Source organism: Engystomops pustulosus, chromosome 1 (genome assembly GCF_040894005.1).
Source record: "Engystomops pustulosus chromosome 1, aEngPut4.maternal, whole genome shotgun sequence".
In the NCBI taxonomy this organism is placed as follows: Eukaryota; Metazoa; Chordata; class Amphibia; order Anura; family Leptodactylidae; genus Engystomops; species Engystomops pustulosus.
Genome location: NC_092411.1, coordinates 212,488,426 through 212,505,799, shown reverse-complemented (window position 1 = coordinate 212,505,799; position 17,374 = coordinate 212,488,426). Strand labels below are relative to the sequence as shown.

The following is a 17,374-nucleotide window of genomic DNA, read 5'->3' as shown; positions in this document are numbered from 1 at the left end:
TTCCTATGCACAGTAGTGGGGAGAAGTGAGGTTTTATGGAAAAATTACTGCATGAAAACCTGTAAATGCCACAACGCTGTTATCAGAAATAAAGAAAAGCTTCCACATAAATTATTCTGTCTTTGCATGAATCAATAGTATAGCATGTGTACCGGTACATGACAAAGGGGATTATCGCTTGTCATGATATTTTTCTTTTTTTAATCCTCTTTCCCTTTTAGCAGGCTTTTTCTCTAATTCTTTGCTCCACCTGTGTTAAGGTCTGGAGACTAGCTGCTTTGATGCCTCCCATGCTCTGCACACGGGTTTTATTTACTTTGAACCATCAGACATTATAGAAAAGTGCAAATATATAATAGCGACTATACTGGGGTACTTATCAGGGGAGCAACTGGCCCACCGAGAAGCAGTTCTCAAAAACTCCAAATTTGTGTATACATTGTTGAGGGTTGTGCTAATACTCCTTTAGATAATGGTATAGCACACTATATCCGTCACAGTTCACACACCATCCATCCCGGGAATAGTGGAACAGTATGGGTGAATACGTGTCTCCACCAGATCCAATATAGGCTGTCCACAGATCACAATCACTTCCAAATAAACAATCCTGTTCAAGTTTGTGCAGTCAAAATAGCCCAGGGTTTCGCCATCCACACAGCTTCTTCCATGGCATGGCCTTGGCGTTCCCACTGCTTCATTTATATACATATACAACAACACCTTTACATATCTACAATAATACAAATCCACATAAAAATATCTTCGCTTCTATTAAAAGTATGAAAACTTTTCTAAATTTACAAACATATCCATGATGTATGTTAGAATTAACTAACCCAAATATTTTTCCTCTTAATCGGATGTCTGTAGGTATTTAAATCTCGTGATTCCGCTTGACCAGTAATAGTGAGCCGACTCACATCATCTTACAACTCCATTCATAAATTAGAATGGACACTTGTTTCAATTGGGCCAATCCCAAGCTCCACATCAATCCTTCAAAGTGTACTTCCACTACGATTTTGAAATGAAGATGATTTTTTTTTTTTTAAATGAAAAGATATTTAATACAGCTTTCTAGTACATCTATTAATATTAAGTTTTTATACTTGAGGAGTGGATTGTGTTCGAGCTTTGGTGCTGGGGCGGTTTTCCCGCTAAGACGTCTCCACACTTATACTCATTACACATACAGAGGAATAGAATAGGGGCACTCACCATCCAGAAGTCTTCTGTATTGATCACAAAATAGGTGCAGAGAGGATAAAACCAGGCACTTTACATGACGACAGACCGCTTCACGTTACACAGCTGGCTAAAAGAAGCGTGTGTAACACAAAAAGGCCCGTCGCCATGTAATGTGCCTGGTTTTACCCTCTCTGCACTTATTTTGTGATCGATAAAGAATACTTCTGGATGGTGAGTGTCGCCTTTTTTATTTCTTTGTATGTTTGGTTTTCCATTTTCTGCTGTACTGGGCTGAGCACTGCCGCTACAGAAGTTCATCCGTATCAAAGTACATCTGGGATCTATTCTCTGCTATGAAAACGGGGGTAGTGCCGGGCAAGAACTTGAACCCCATTCTGCTTGTCTTGTTTGAAACTTATGCTTATTACTGTTTGTAGTGGAAAGACACTTTCTGGCAACGGAGGATTGATTTGTGTGGAAAGTTCACAGCACTGTGCATATTCCTATCACTCTCACTCTCTATAGACTTCTATGTAATTTCACATCTCAGTAACCTTTTACCTGTCTGGCTCTAGCAAGGTAAGTAGAGAGAAGCAATTTCCAAATCCTTTATGTCCCCTTGTACTATTGATTGATGCAAAGTTTGTTAGAGGTTGGTGACCATGCAAGTTTTCTTTTTCAAAGTCTTGACAAAGTCTGAAGTTTTATGTGTAGTCCAAATCTGTACAAGGCAGATGACCGAGACTGGGATTTATGACTGCAATGTCTGGCTCTGAGGGCTAAATCCTAATTCCACTTTTGCTTAGATCTTGAAATGTTTGTGTTTTTGTAATGCAATTCTATCAGTATAAGCAAATCTGTTCTTCTATTTTGAAGGCATTGATGAAAGCTCCTCCACTACCAGCAGTGCATCATCTGAGCCCAGAAATTACGACGTCTTGGAAGGAGGAGGATACACAGGTGAAATTCTCACTGAAATCAGTGTGTAATTTTAATCACAACTTTATTTGGTTTTGTCAGTAACATAATTTCTTTTTCCTGCAAATTTCTAGATCCACCTGCAGCGTCAAACGCCCAGGCACCCGTCAATGCTGCCCCTAATGTGTCTAGGGCGTCGAAGCCATTCGGTCAGGGATACCCAACTCTGCAGCCAGGATACCAAAATGCAGCAAGTCCCCACAATTCCCAGACGAGTACTCCTGTTCATCAGCCAAATTATTCCCAGTTTGCTCCTGTAAGGACATTTTATGGTTGTGTTTCTGTAGCCAATTTCTTACTAGTGAATTGAATGTTGATCTGTCATCTCTATTCTGCTCCCACATGCAACCATGTGATTTGTTTACTGACTTTTCATATTCTACAGTGTGGACTAGAAGTAATTCTCCATTAACACCTCTATGAACTGCACATTGTAAATGGGATTTTCATAGCTTTTCACACAAATTTGTGACATCCACACAGCAGATGATAAAAGTTATTAAGATTATATCACAGAGCACACTATGGGCAGGGACAGTGAGGAAAAATTCTCATTCTATCCATTATTTATGTGAACCATTGTGCCAATGGACTAAGGGTGTGGTTTTTAAAGGAAACATGTCAAGAGGATTTAACATATCGGGTTAATGGCAGCTGCTGCAGGTCTACTTATACACAACACAAACATGTACCTGACTAAGACTTATATGGGTTAGTTTTTGAGAAATTACATTTAGAAATTCTATTCAACTTCTGGGGCCCCAGTCATGTGGGCATCTTTCGCGCGAGTCATGGAGTCACCGTTGAAATAATTCTCATGTGACTCGGGCTCCATAAGTTGAATAGAGATGGATACATTTTCTAAATGTGATTTCTCAAAAAGGAACAAGCTGATCCTCGTCAAATACATGTTTGCAGTAAATTCAAGTAACCCGATGTGAAATCCTGCTAAGAGGTTCCTTTTAAGGTTTACTGCTACAAACTTGTATCTCTACTTTCTTCTTTCTTCTGATGTTTGAGTGATTCCTTTGCTCATAGGCATATGGTTTTGTTTCATGATGATGGATTTTGTAGATAATCCAAGCTAAATTATAAAGCTTCTTAAGTAATAGGCAGATATTGCTTAAAGTTACAGCATTTAGCAAGGTTATTGCATCATAAATGCTTTTTTTTACCTTCTATGTGTTGAAAAAGTCAGACAAGCCTATTCTAGGGATTTTGTTTCTGTATTTTATTATTTCAGATATTCTTGAGCAATGTAAATGAACTTTCTTCTTGGCCATCATCCTACACCGTGTTTAGCACGATCACACAAATACGTTTATATTGGTGTTCAACTATAGTGCAAAAAATTCACTGTCCTTATGATTCTGTGAATCACTAATGTAGTGTGAAATAGGGTTTAAAGTGTGTTATCCAGGTCTACACCTTTTTTCATATATGGCTGGGGTACTTTTAAAATAATAAAAAGCGTATACGCGCCTCTCTCCACTGGTCACTGCTGGGTTTCTGTTTGAATACAATCGCCATCTATAGATGCGTGCTTACTACAGCCTGAAACAAATGCATAGAGAGAGTATACATTGTCAAGGAACCCCCATCCTCCCATCCATATAAAAAAAGAAAATATCTACACCTGGACAACCCCTTTAAGCCACTGCCAGTAGTTTGATGATTAGTTGTGTATCAGTGTATTTGTTATATGTAACACTGTGTAAATGTATCTCCCTGGTCAATTCAGCTGAAATAATTGGAAGCATATTCTTTCTTATTCTCTGGTGTATTAGCACTACGGTGGCATGAATCAATTACCAGCCTCACTAGCCGGGTTAAGTCTACAGCAAGGCCAGCAGCCGGAGAGTCTTCGTCCTGTAAACCTTATTCAAGATCGGAATGTCCTTCCTGCTTCATCTTTGCCATTTCCATCCCCAAATCTCAATGTGGATCTTAAAAAATTAAACTGCAATCCAGAGTAGGTATCTTCTCTTACCGTGTGTGGTGTTTTGTGTATTGTTGTGAGCAGGAGCTCCCCAAGCTCCAACCCCAGAGACTGTTCTAGATAATTCTCATGTAAAGTGTTTTTTTCCTTTGGCATTTACTTGCTTGTATGTGTTTATCGCTTCTTCTTTTGCTTACTGTGAGGATTTGGGGAGCCATCTCCTATCTCAGTCAGTATCCGTCTAGTAGTAATGCTGTAACGGCTCAGGGGTATGTACACGACATCCTGCAGCCACGACATCCTGTTCTGCCATTCATTTCAAGACTTGTAGTTGGCATTTTTCAGCAGGGTAAAGCTGACAACCACAGTAAGGGGTTCCCAGAAATATCTCCGCCACCCTGCACACTGATTTCTCGCCTGTTAAATATTTATGGGGACAGTTTTGCAGGATCTACAGACCCTATAGCGGCATAAGGAGCAAAGTGCCACAGGAACCTTTATACCTCTATACCCAGCCATATCTCCACTCGTATCCAGGCTATAGGCCTTCCAACTGGGAACAATTATACTAATAAATTGTTATTCTTTCAATTTTATGGTTCTGACCAAGTGAAATTATCTTTTGGCTTTAAAGGAAATCTACTATCAAAATCTTTAATGATAAACCAGGGACACTTACTCATAGATCCAGGAACTGACTGTGGTAATCTTATATTTTTCCATGGTCTCCTTCCTTCTAAAATCAACTTTTTAAATTGTGCTTCCTGCAGATTAACAGGTTGTTATATATGTCAGCACACTTTGGGAGTTTGAAAGTGATCCTTGCACAGTGTAACAGCCTGTGAACCTACAGCACAGATGGCCCCAGTAGCCCTTTGGGCTCAGTAACAAATTTTTAAAAGTTGAAATAAGGTTACCACAGACACCGTGGCTGATTTCCTTAATTGAGTAATTCTCTTATGTGTATTTTGTGATGTTTGCAGTTGCAGTATTGTTACTTGAAGTTGGCTCTATGACCAAAGTTTTGTCTCCTGGATTTCTTCCAATCTTGTGTGTTCCCTTGCATGAATTGGCCTGGGAGTGTAGACTTTTATTCACTGTTTTTTTTCTCTGCAGGTTTTTTAGGTGCACACTTACAAATATTCCACAAACTCAAGCTCTTCTGAACAAAGCCAAGCTCCCCCTGGGATTATTACTTCATCCTTTTAAAAGCAAGCCAGTAAGGATTTGTTGGGTTATTGTAAGACTAGAATAATGTGCATGTGTTTATAACAATTATGTTTAACCCCTCTCACTACTTGTGTTGTGCAGCGTATCCCCACTATATCACCAAGTACCATTGTACGATGCAGGAGTTGTAGAACATACATCAATCCCTTTGTATCTTTTATTGACCAGAGAAGATGGAAGTGTAATCTTTGTTACAGGGTTAACGATGGTAAGTAGAATCCAGAACTAAACTCATTAAAGTTTTCCAACTCTTTTCCTGTCTCTTGTATTTTAGACAAGTGATCTATTTATTTGATTTACAGTACCAGAAGAGTTTATGTACAATCCAGTCACTCGATCCTATGGGGAGCCACATAAACGACCTGAGGTCCTAAATGCGTCAGTGGAATTCATTGCGTCATCTGATTACATGGTAAGTATTTATAGTCCAGGACTATATCTATTTTGTTCTTTGAAATAATGGATGATACATTGTGAACGTGCCAGGCAACTGCAACGCTAAATAAAAAGAGGTTCCTATTCCTAAGCGGCTTTTTGAGTAGACCTGCTTAGTCAGCCTAGCCACAATAAAACGGCACACGGCCGTGTACATGAGGCCTTTTTTTTTTTTTTTTTTTTTTTTTTTTTTTGGTGTGTGTGTATGTACATATATTAAGTATAGTTATTATTTTGTTTTTAATTTGCTCTTTTGAGTTGGCTGTACAGTGTAGGCTACCGCAGTTAGCGCTGGTTCAGCGCTACACCAGAGCTGGCATCAGGAATCGTGGGTTGTCCATGGTAGTCTACCACTGACATCCCTGTCTAACACCTATGATTTCGGTCAGTGCAACTGTGGCATTTGAATGGCTGCAGGGATATTGCCTGCACGATCGGCATCCCCCCCCCTTCCCTTCCCAAGACCGCAGGGCTGAGTTTAGACCCCAGGGCTGTCCTTACAGGCAGAATACATCAGTATTGCAGGATATTATAATAATCAAGCAATCAAACAATTGCTTGTTCATGTTTCATAGTGGGACATGTAAAGTAAAAAATAAAAGTGAAAATAATTATTTTAAATAAAAATAAACTAATAAATGAATCAAAAAGCCCCGTTACATATTACACTTACATATAAAAGTAAGAAAGTGTAAATTGCTATACAAACCCCACATGTTTAGTATTGCCGCATCCGTAATGACCCATAAACCAAAATTATGATTTTTACCTATTTTGTCCCACATAAAATGCAATGAAAGTTATCAAAAAATCATATACAAAAATTATACTGCTGTAAAGCACAACATGTCCCGCAAAAAACAAGCTCTCACCAAGATATATATAGACCAAAAATTAAAAGTCATGCTACTTAGATAATGGTGATGCAAAAATTTTTGGTTTTATTGTACAAAATAAGTAAAACGTTAGCAAAAATATGCAGTGTTAATATGTTTTTTTACAACCCCCCAACAAAAAAAAGTTAATACATTTTCAGCTTAGGGCATAGCCACCCCAAAGTAGTACCACTGAAAAATGCATCTCATCCTGCAAATAGCCCTTGCATGGCAACATAAATGAAAACAAATATTTTATAGCTCACAAAAAGTGCACCTTGAACCAACTAAAAACCACTTAATTCTATAAGGCAAAACTGGCTGATGCATGGCCCTCCTTCCCCTCTGCGCCTTGCTGTATGCCCTACAACAAGTAATATCCACATGTGGGGTGTCGCCGCAGAACAAATTTTAAGAATGTTTTTGTCTTTTGTGAACGTGTAAATTTTAGGGCTAAATTAACTTATTGCCGACAATCGGTCCATTCTAAATTTCACCTTCGTTTACATTTAATTACTATGAATATCTCAAGGGGTTAACAATCTTCCTAAAAGTTGTTGGAGCAATCAGATCCTGAGGGGTGCAGATTTGAAAACTGATTGATATATAGGGGGGTTCTCATATATATATTTCAAATGCCTTTAAAAAGAATAATGATCCCCCAAAAAAGTCAATTCTGAAATCTCCTTGAAAATACGGAAAGCCAATCGTAGTTTTGTAAGCCTCGTGACATCAAAATAAATTATCCAGACATTTACAAAAATTCTGAAAATGTAAAGAAGACATATGGGAAATGTAATTCAGCAACTAATTTACCGTATATACTCGTGTATAAGCCGAGTTTTTCAGCACAAAAATGTGCTGAAAAACGTCCCCTCGGCTTATACACGAGTCAATACAAATGTCAATGCACTTAAAAAAAAATAACAAACTTATATACTCACCCTCCGGTGGCCCCGATGCGCAGCGCTGCTCCCCCGATGTCCGAGCGGGTCCTCTTCTGGCTTCCGCGCCTGTCTTCTTTCTTCTGTAACATCCTGCAGGGCGCCGCCATGTTTTTCTCCCGGGGCGGGAGACGTCAGCAGCGGCGCATCATACTATGCGCCTGCTGGCTGGGAGAGAACAGTGGCGGCGCCCTGCAGGATGTTACAGAAGAAAGAAACCAGAAGACAAGTCACACTGACATCAGGGGAGCAGCGCTGTGCATCGGAGCCTCCAGAGGGTGAGTATATAAGTGTTTTTTGTTTTGTTTTTTTTTAATGCGGTTGTGGCTGGATACTACTGGGGGCAGGCTGGCTATATACTGGGTGGAGTCCGTGACCAATGCATTTCCCACGCTTGGCTTATACTCGAGTCAATAGGTTTTCCCAGTTTTTGGTGGTAAAATTAGGGGTCTCTGCTTATACTCGGGTCGGCTTACACTCAAGTATATACGGTAGATAGTTTTACCATCTGCCTGAAAACCACAAATTTTGAAAAAGGCAAATTTTTTTAAATCTCTTTTTTTATGTTTTGGGTTTATTTATAAAAAATTTACCACTAAAATGGAGTACAACGTATGACAAAAATCTCAAAATAGATTTGATAAAAGCGAAGCATGTTAGATTTCAAAAAATGGGTCTGAGCCTTAAGCTATAAACTGGCTACGTCCTGAAAGGGTTTAAGAATATGAATACAGATTGTATATTGTTTTTCATGCAGTGATTGTTTTCTCTTCCCCCATAGCTCCGCCCTCCCCCTCCAGCAGTTTATCTGTTTGTATTGGATGTATCGTACAATGCTGTTGAATCCGGGTATCTCCAGTACTTCTCTCAGTCGCTCTTGGAGAATCTAGACAAGTATGTATAAGGTGGCTCGGACTCTAAAATTGACGCAGTGCTGTGTAAGATGAGGTGGCTATGTATAAATGAGTAAAATAAATGAACCTATTCCTGTAAATTTGTGTAACATGCAATGTAGCATGCAGAGGTCGCATTAACGCCTCACCAAGCGTCATAGACGCATGATGAGGCGCCATTACTCCCCAGAATAATTGCCATGTGTGAAATTACGCTTAGCAATTATCCCCTGTAAAGTGATGGATAAGCAGGACGGTGCGCGCTGCGATTGTGGAGGAAAGTATCACTGGGATCGCAGCATGCGGGCACTGCTCGGCACACAATGCAGTGTCCACAAGTCAATAACAAAGCTCCTTGCATGCTGCTAGCATTAAGGAGCAAGTAAGGGCCTTTGTTATTGGCTGAGTGCACACGAGTCTACATGTGTTTCATCAGTTCGTGCGGCTGCCAGACTTAAGCCACACATGCTCCACAATTCGGCAGAACCAGGTAAAAAAAAAAAAAAGCCATTTGCCAGCTCCCATCCTGATACTATCACCTGGCCCATTACTGGCACCTGGCACTAGCTGCCCTCGTTCCTTCCCTCCCCCGTCATGTCCCTCCAGCCAAGGGAGGTGATATACTGGAGGATTGGGGCAAAGTGTGCAGAGCACCTTCCGTCGTCCTGCTTCTACCCCTCCCCCACACACTGAGCCCAGCATCAGCGATCATCATGGCAGTGGAGCAACAAGTTGTGAAGAAGCTCCCTCAGTTGCCCTCTTCGTCACCAGGGGTACTGCCAGCTCTGATGACAGGACTGCAGGGCACAGAGGCCAATGCATTGCAGTAGAAGATTAAGAACTCCCTCTGGTAAGCCCCAGAGCCCTGTGCCCTGTCATTCATCTAGCATTTTATATCTGCAATCCTCCCTTACATGTGACTGTATGACATGTACAACGTGGAGAACACACCTCAAAATATCTTATGTGTGTATTTTGTACACATGTCACTTCAAATATGTGTAAGTGTATTGGATACATGTCCGTGCGTTTGTGTAAATATACTGGGGCAATGCGCCAGTTTTCTGTCGGTCTTTGCACGTTTTAGTAGGTGCAAACTGCTTGCACAGGTATTGAAGTGTCTGCATGTTGCACGCTACTGTTTTGTGGCGCAGCTTCACTGCTCTTCACACGATTTATCATGCAGAGTCTGACAGAAATGTGTTGCACGCCCATATTAAAGGTGCACCAAAAAAAAGTGGTGCACTTCGTCAAGGAAGTGCAGGGGGCACCAGATTCAGGGTGATGCCACACATGGCGTTTTGAAACCGTTTTTGATCAGTTTTTAAGCAATCTGTTAAAAAACTGCATCCGTTTTTTAAAAATGCATGCGTTTTTTGAAAATGCATCCGTTTTTGACAGGTTTTCTGAATTTGCGCAATAAAAGCGGACAAAAATGGATGCCGTTTTTAAAAACGGATGCGTTTTTTAATGGTTTGCTTAAAAAGGGACCAAAAACTGTTTCAAAATGCCATGTGTGGCATCACCCTAAGGGTGAAGACACGCGTGGCGTTTTTGGGCCGTTTTTAGTTAGTGCTTTTATGCATTCCTGTTGACTTGTGTTTAGAAACTCAAGTCAAGCAGAATGGGGAGGGGCTTTGTGCGATTACACACATGTTTCAGCTGAAACGTGATCCGTAAGGGTGCGGCCACACATACCGCTAGCACAGCATTTACAAACGCAGCATTAGCGTTTGTATGTGTTTCTATGGTGTGTACTCCTTGTCAGCTAAAAATACTCCAAAATGCCAAGAGGAATATTTTTACTCTGCCTTGAAAAAGTTAATGCGACCTATGGTAGCATGTATTCATAATGTTTCTCCAGTCTGTCGTACAATCCTGATTCTAATGAGATTACCTTATATAAAATCCAATTTGACACTTTTGTATAACTATCAATCGCCCTTATTTAATGTGTGTGTATGTATATATATATATATATATATATATATATATATAATATAATTATACACATTTTTTTTCTGTTTTTTTTTAAGGATACGTGGAGATTCAAGAACAAAGATTGGCTTCATCACATTTGATAGCACAGTGCATTTCTACAATTTACTGGAAGGTCTTTCTCAGCCACAAATGCTGATCATGTCTGATGTAGATGGTAAGTTTTAGTATAGGTGGGGAACAGAAAGAGGAACTGGCCAATAATTATAGTGTAGTTTCATGCAGTATCAAACAGCTGCAGGAACCTTTGGTCCCCAGTATTAGAGACTGCAGGTGTTACTCTGAGGAGGAAATGGATGAGAGGCAGCTATGTGCACTTACTGTTAACTCGTAGCAATGTTTATATTTATACTCTGCACTCATAGAGAGATTGACCACAGAAGTTGTAATAACGCAGTAGATACTTTACTCTCACCTTACACAGCCAGCTAGAAGCTTGGTAAAATCTTCCTGAACTGCTGTTTTTTTTTTTTCTCGGCATTTAGCAGCGATGCAGTCTTGTGGTACCTGTAATTGTAGCACTTACAGGCATTATTCAGTGAAAACTGGTGATGATGGACTCTCCATGTGTGGCAATGACTGAGACTGTTATATTGCAGAGCTGCTACTGCTGAACAAGCAGCGGCTGGAAAAATGTCCTTCCATGTGGATATGGAAGGCAAAGACACCATTGAAGAAGTAATATGCCGCCGACGTGCTCCCCCACCTTTGAACAATGATGCCTTGGTGGCATTTCTTGTTGTGAGGGACTCTCAGGCAGTCTTCCCATATACTTATGTGCTCTTTGCAGTGAGCCATTTGGCCTTCTGCACTTACGATACAGTAGCCACAGCACAAGAGACTCTGCAGCTGCTTTATACACATCCCAATCATTCAATGTGGTGGGCTACAGAACTCCCCCATTTCCATGGTTATGTGCCCTTACACTCACTGGGTATAGATTACTGTATAATAGTAGCAGTGTTTAGGAGTTATTCTACATGAGATCTTTGCATTATCCCTGCAGTCTATGCCAGGCATCTGATTGCTGATAATAGAGCAGTGTTCTTTCATGTTTTCTATCGTCATTGCTATATACACCTGTTTCCTTTCTGAGCCAAATCTAGTTTGTTGCTGTTTTTTTTACATCTGTGAACATTGACATTGTAAACCTCCACTGGATCTGTATTGTCTGTAATAACTATGCACATATCATTTATACCAATTATTCAATATGTATACATGGACCCCCACTCATAATTTCCTATGTTCTGTATAGGCGGTGGGTGGTTTAATGACCACTTAATTCTTCTTGTGGGAGATCTAGATAATGGTAGTAAAGCTGTGCACCCAGGTAAAGTGCTTCCTGCACAAGACGTGTGGAGTTCTTGTGCCTGTTGTTTGGAAGGGATAGGCATTGCCTTAGGCATGAGCCCTTTGAAATAAATGGGGATGTCCCCGTTTCACATTGGTGCGCATGAGCCCAAACTCTGTATCACTTGCTGCAGAGCGTATTTTACATTCAACTCTGTCATTGACTCCCATTCATTTTAGCAATGATGTGTACAGGCGGTCCCCTACTTAAGAACACTCGACTTACATACGACCCCTAGTTACAAACGGTCCTCTGGATATTGGTAATTTACTGTACTTTAGTCCTAGGCTACAATAAACAGCTGTAACAGTTATCACTGGTGTCTGTAATGAAGATTTATTGTTAATCCTGATTCTTATGACAACCCAACATTTTTAAAATCAAATTGTCAGAGAGACCAAAAAAGTTCTGTCTGGGATTACAATGATAAAATATACAGTTCCGACTTGCATACAAATTCAACTTAAGAACAAACCTACAGACCCTATCTTGTTTGTAACCCGGGGACTGCCTGTATCTAGATCATTCTAGAAAGTAGGTTTCTCTCTATTCGTAGCTACCCAGGATAGTTTTTAAACTGAAATATTTTATACTAAACCTTTGATGGCAAGAAAAGTTTGCTAGGTTTTCACTAGTTTAATTACTAGTTAGATACTTGCCTTGTATCTACTTGGATTACATGTGGAGAATATGTCTTTGTAGTTTTACAAACTGTTGTTCGTTCCTTCTAGAAATATTCTTGCCGACACCTGATGGTCTGCTTGTCAATCTTCATGAAAGCATGGAGGTGAGGGCTGTTTTCCTGTGTGTTTTCTTTTTCTCATTTCTTTTTATTTTTTATATGAAAAGCAGAAAGGATATTTGGGATTTGCAATATGTCGCATAGCTTGCTCTTTTTTGGGGGGATTTTCTCTGTATTGATTGGCTAAGAACAAATGACACAAGGCTTCCTATATTGTCTTTACATGCTGGATGCAGATGTATGGAATATTGGTAATAATACAGCCCAATGTGTAATCTCCAGAAGAGAGGAGAAACTAATCAGACAGTTTTGTAGAAAATGATTGAGAATATCATTTTCTTTATTTAACCCTGTGCTATTTCTGGGTTTTTAGAAATCCAGAGAGTGACCCTGCTGAGTGGTTGGTTTGTGCAGTCACCACCTTCTACACTTCAAAACCCAGAAATAAATGAAACCTTATCCTGACTCTTTCACAACCCTAATAATTTTAACTCTATGGAGCAGGGATAAATGCTGTTGGGCAATACATATACAGGTTTATAATAAATGTTTATACAAAATTTTTTTGTTTAAAATATTCATTAATATTTTTCTTTTTAGCTTATCAAAGATCTGTTGACTGCTCTACCTGGCATGTTTGCCAACACAAGAGAAACGCACAGTGCACTTGGCCCTGCCCTTCAAGGGGCTTGTAAATTGATGTCTCCCACTGGAGGGAGGATATCTGTATTTCAGACTCAGCTTCCATCTGTAGGTGCTGGACTTTTACAGTCTAGAGAAGATCCAAACCAAAGATCCAGCTCAAAGGTACAGTGTGCGTTGTATTAACTGCACTCATTCAAGCATTCTTTTTTGCACAAACTGTTGCAACTACATTTACTTTTAAAACTGAGTATTTTATGTAATTTTTATAATCTGTCTGTTTTTAGGGGATACAGCACTTGGGCCCAGCTACAGATTTCTACAAGAAGTTGGCTCTGGATTGCTCTGGACAGCAAACTGCTGTGGACTTGTTTCTTTTAAGCTCTCAATATTCTGATTTGGCTTCATTAGGTTTGTAAAAATTCCTGTAAATGATTATCGTTATGAAATAACTGTTAGGTTTTCTGGCACAGTTTATAATATAAAATAATCTTCAGATCCCAACATCTGCGTTACCTGCCTTATGACTTCATATGGAAATGGTGCTTTAGAAAAGTTGATTTCTAAACTGCTTGCTCCTTTTGTTTGTCTGTAAATAAATCCATTAGATGTCTTCCCTATTGAAATAATTAGTCATGTGGAGCCACTCTAAGCCTTAGGCAGGTTGCCCTCAAGCAAGTTTGTGTATATAAACTTGCTCTATAGACAAACCAGATTTACAGGACTAAACAAACTTGCTTGTGGGAAACTGGCCTTAAAGCTCAGTGAATGTGCTGTGGCTAGATTTCATAGATTGAACACGGTTCTTGGGATGGGTCTCCATGCATCGTAGTAATAGTTGATGCAAGGAGTCCCTGCTTTTTCTTAAAACTGTGCCAAACTGTAATTATGTTCTAATATTAGTGTCCACTTACCAACTAACCACAATTGTGTGATGTGAGCCCTTAAGTTTATAGGAGTCCGCAGGACTTATAGACAACTTAAATTAGGTTAACTGCTTCTGGATAAAAAGGTGGATGTTTACCTTGAACAGCCTAAAGGTACGGTCACACGTAGCGTTAGCTCTACATTTACTAATGCAGCGCTAGCATATGGGGGGGGGGGGCATCTGCCTGAACGCATATGCATTTCTGTGGAAACGCATGCAATCTGCAACCAGAACCCGGTATCTTGCATTAAAACAATGCAACAACGCAGGTTCTGGTTACAGATCGCTTGTGCTTCCATAGAAATGCATAAGCGACTGACCAATGCCCCCATACACTAGCGATGCGTTTGTACACAAAGATGTGACCGCACCCTAAAGGATTTATTTCACTTTACAAATATGTATTGAAACAACCAGACCTAATTTCATATATTTAGTTTCTTCCCCCACTAAATTACCCTAAAACCCCAGATCATAGCACTATGCATGTTGTATTGTGTGTTACTTTTGGTGTAGCACGAGCCCTGTGTAGAGTGTAGTTCTGATACAGCGACCTGCTGCAGAACTCGATAAAGGGCATCTTTATAGATGATCTTTGTTACGTGGTGATTTAATTTCCTCGTTCTCTTCTTTGTGTAGTACATTGCAGAAACTGTCCTTCAATCTATAGTGCAGTTTTCTCCTCTTGGTGATTGAGGACTTTACATACAGCATAATTTGTATTTCAGATTTTGTGGTGTTTTGCATTCTTTTTTTTTTAATATAAATTAACCATTTTATATGCTAACCATTATCATTTTCTTTTTCAGCCTGTGTATCAAAATACTCTGCTGGATGCATCTATTACTATCCATCATTCCATCATAAGCACAATCCAGCTCAGGCTGATAAATTGAAGAAGGATCTGGATCACTATCTTACTAGAAAGATCGGTTTTGAAGCCGTAATGAGAATCCGCTGTACAAAAGGTATCTATCTGTCATTTAAAAAGAAAAAACTGAACTTAGTTCAGGGTGTCCTATAGTTTGTGTCAAAGTTTAAATAAATCATTGCTCATTCTGTACTTTGGTCCAGCAGAATTCGCTGCTCAGTCATTTTCACTGCATGCTGTTAGTGGACATTAATGGAGCAACACTTGGCTTGCTCTCTCAACTTTGATTCTTTTATGACTGCATACAAGGTCAAAGCTAGACTGTATGGCGATGGTTGCTGATGTCGTTTCTAATCAGTTGTTAAAAATAAATTCTTTTTTGCTTCAGTAATGACCATGGCATTTTGTGGGTAAAATCACAAAGCCATTAACAAGGTAATAGTAATATGCTCCTAGTCAGGTTACGGTCTTACAAATAGATTCACCGGCAACCATAATTTACCAACCCGAACTAACTGTTTTATGGGAGGCTAAACCCACACATGCCACCCATTATTGTCCCTCTGCTCCTTTCATGCCAAAACTTCACTTAAAACATATTCAAATGAGGCTGATGTACTTCAGGGGTGTTGGCAGAGTGTCTTAAGCTCTGTCTCCACATCTCGCTGGACCCGTAAGTGACATAGCTGAAGGGGGAAGTATGAGAAAAGGTGCTGGTGCTGTAGCAGGAGGTGGTGGCTTCCCTTTAATGTACATGGTAATAGGTGGCAGGATAGAGTCCGGGTCCATCAACATTACCAATAGTGCAGCCTGAACATTAAATACGGTACACTGCATTATAGTTGGCTAGCTCTATAAAAATGGTCAAGTTTCTGCAAGTTTGTTTCAGAGTATAAATGACTTTTTAAAGATGAATCAGAAATCCAGTGCAAAATGTGGATCTTGATGAATAGGTCATCAATAACTAATTGTTACTGTTCTTTCATCCAGTTAGCAGAATATTTACATGTTGTTTACTGTGTACTACATATGTTGACATATTCATTCCATTTTAGGCCTCTCAATACACACTTTTCATGGGAATTTTTTTGTACGGTCAACGGACTTGTTATCACTTGCCAATATCAATGAGGATGCCGGGTTTGCAGTGCAGATGTCATTAGAGGAAAATCTGACAGACTCCTCCTTGGCTTGTTGTCAAGTGGCCCTCCTTTACACATCTAGCAAAGGTATTTTATTTATTATGTGTGTATACAGTTATCCTTTTTTCCCTTTCATTATTTTCCCTTTCAAACTATGACTTTGACATTCAGTGCTAGATGCTTGTAGTTACCACCATACAAACTTTGCTGGGGCAAAGTACCAGGGGCATATTGGTATTGGTATAATAATACTACATAATTTTTAGACTACAAGACACTTATTAGCAAGAAAAAACATCTTGCTTAAAAAGTGCCTGCATCTTATTGTCAGGAGGATGCTGCACTGCCAGACCCTCCTGACCACTGTCCTGGTTATTGGGTGAAGTGTTGATAAAGCATTTTACCCGATCTCAGAGAGCAGAGCCTACACACTCCACAGGGTGTTCATGGCGCCAACCACTTGGACTAGAGCTATTTCACTAGTAGGTTCCTTTATTTGGTAGCTTTATAATATATACGTATCGAGCCCGAACCGGCCTTTTCCTCAGTTACATACAAGCAGCATGGTAGCAGGAAGCACAGGAAGGCAGTCTAAACCACTCAGATAAAACTGAAGCTACCGTTGTACAACCGAGAAAGGTGAGCACCTTTTCACTAAAGAATCTTAACATCTCTCTAATCCAATTGGTTTTACACATGTGGCGCCGTATCGTCTCTTCTTTTTTTTTCTTTGAATCTCTCCCTCTCCCTGTGATCTTGGCTGAAACATTCAATGGCCACCAAGAGGTTCTGCTTATACAGAATGAGCTGGCACTGCTCTGCATTCTCTCTTCCTATCCTGTTGATAGGATGTTTAATTCTAGGTATAAACTTTCCATCATTATCGTTTTAGTGAACTGTCCTTTTCAAACCCTTTCTGCTTCCTGTTACATGCAGAAAAACTTGTGCCCTGTGCATACACAGAAGGATGCAGATGTTTGGCTGTACTGGCCATGTCCCATACATTAGTAAAGGAGTAAAATGTAGTGATACACATAAACAGCCCTAGTACATACTATTTCCAACTTGAATGAAATTAAAGTGGACACATTGGTTCTACTTGATGCTATTGCTACACAATACTAGAAATTTGAATAGATAGTCCTGTGGTGCTCTGGAGTGTACACGAAGAAACAGTCATGAAATCTGATAAAGAAATATTTATGGAAGAGC

The 17,374-nt window shown here is 39.8% G+C and overlaps 1 protein-coding gene across 2 annotated transcripts in view; it reads left to right on the top strand.

Annotated features, from left to right (window-relative positions):
• The window catches only part of SEC24B (SEC24 homolog B, COPII coat complex component), a 42,623-nt gene that overhangs the window by 10,860 nt on the left and 14,389 nt on the right, over window positions 1–17,374 (top strand). For both annotated transcript variants that reach the window (XM_072119316.1, XM_072119317.1), the window contains 13 exons: window positions 2,068–2,151; window positions 2,244–2,425; window positions 3,957–4,141; window positions 5,225–5,327; window positions 5,420–5,546; window positions 5,641–5,750; window positions 8,374–8,486; window positions 10,522–10,640; window positions 12,569–12,624; window positions 13,180–13,386; window positions 13,509–13,632; window positions 14,959–15,117; window positions 16,076–16,249. In XM_072119316.1, the coding sequence (XP_071975417.1) occupies window positions 2,068–2,151; window positions 2,244–2,425; window positions 3,957–4,141; window positions 5,225–5,327; window positions 5,420–5,546; window positions 5,641–5,750; window positions 8,374–8,486; window positions 10,522–10,640; window positions 12,569–12,624; window positions 13,180–13,386; window positions 13,509–13,632; window positions 14,959–15,117; window positions 16,076–16,249 (1,743 nt within the window). The remainder of the gene's footprint in view (window positions 1–2,067; window positions 2,152–2,243; window positions 2,426–3,956; window positions 4,142–5,224; window positions 5,328–5,419; window positions 5,547–5,640; window positions 5,751–8,373; window positions 8,487–10,521; window positions 10,641–12,568; window positions 12,625–13,179; window positions 13,387–13,508; window positions 13,633–14,958; window positions 15,118–16,075; window positions 16,250–17,374) is intronic.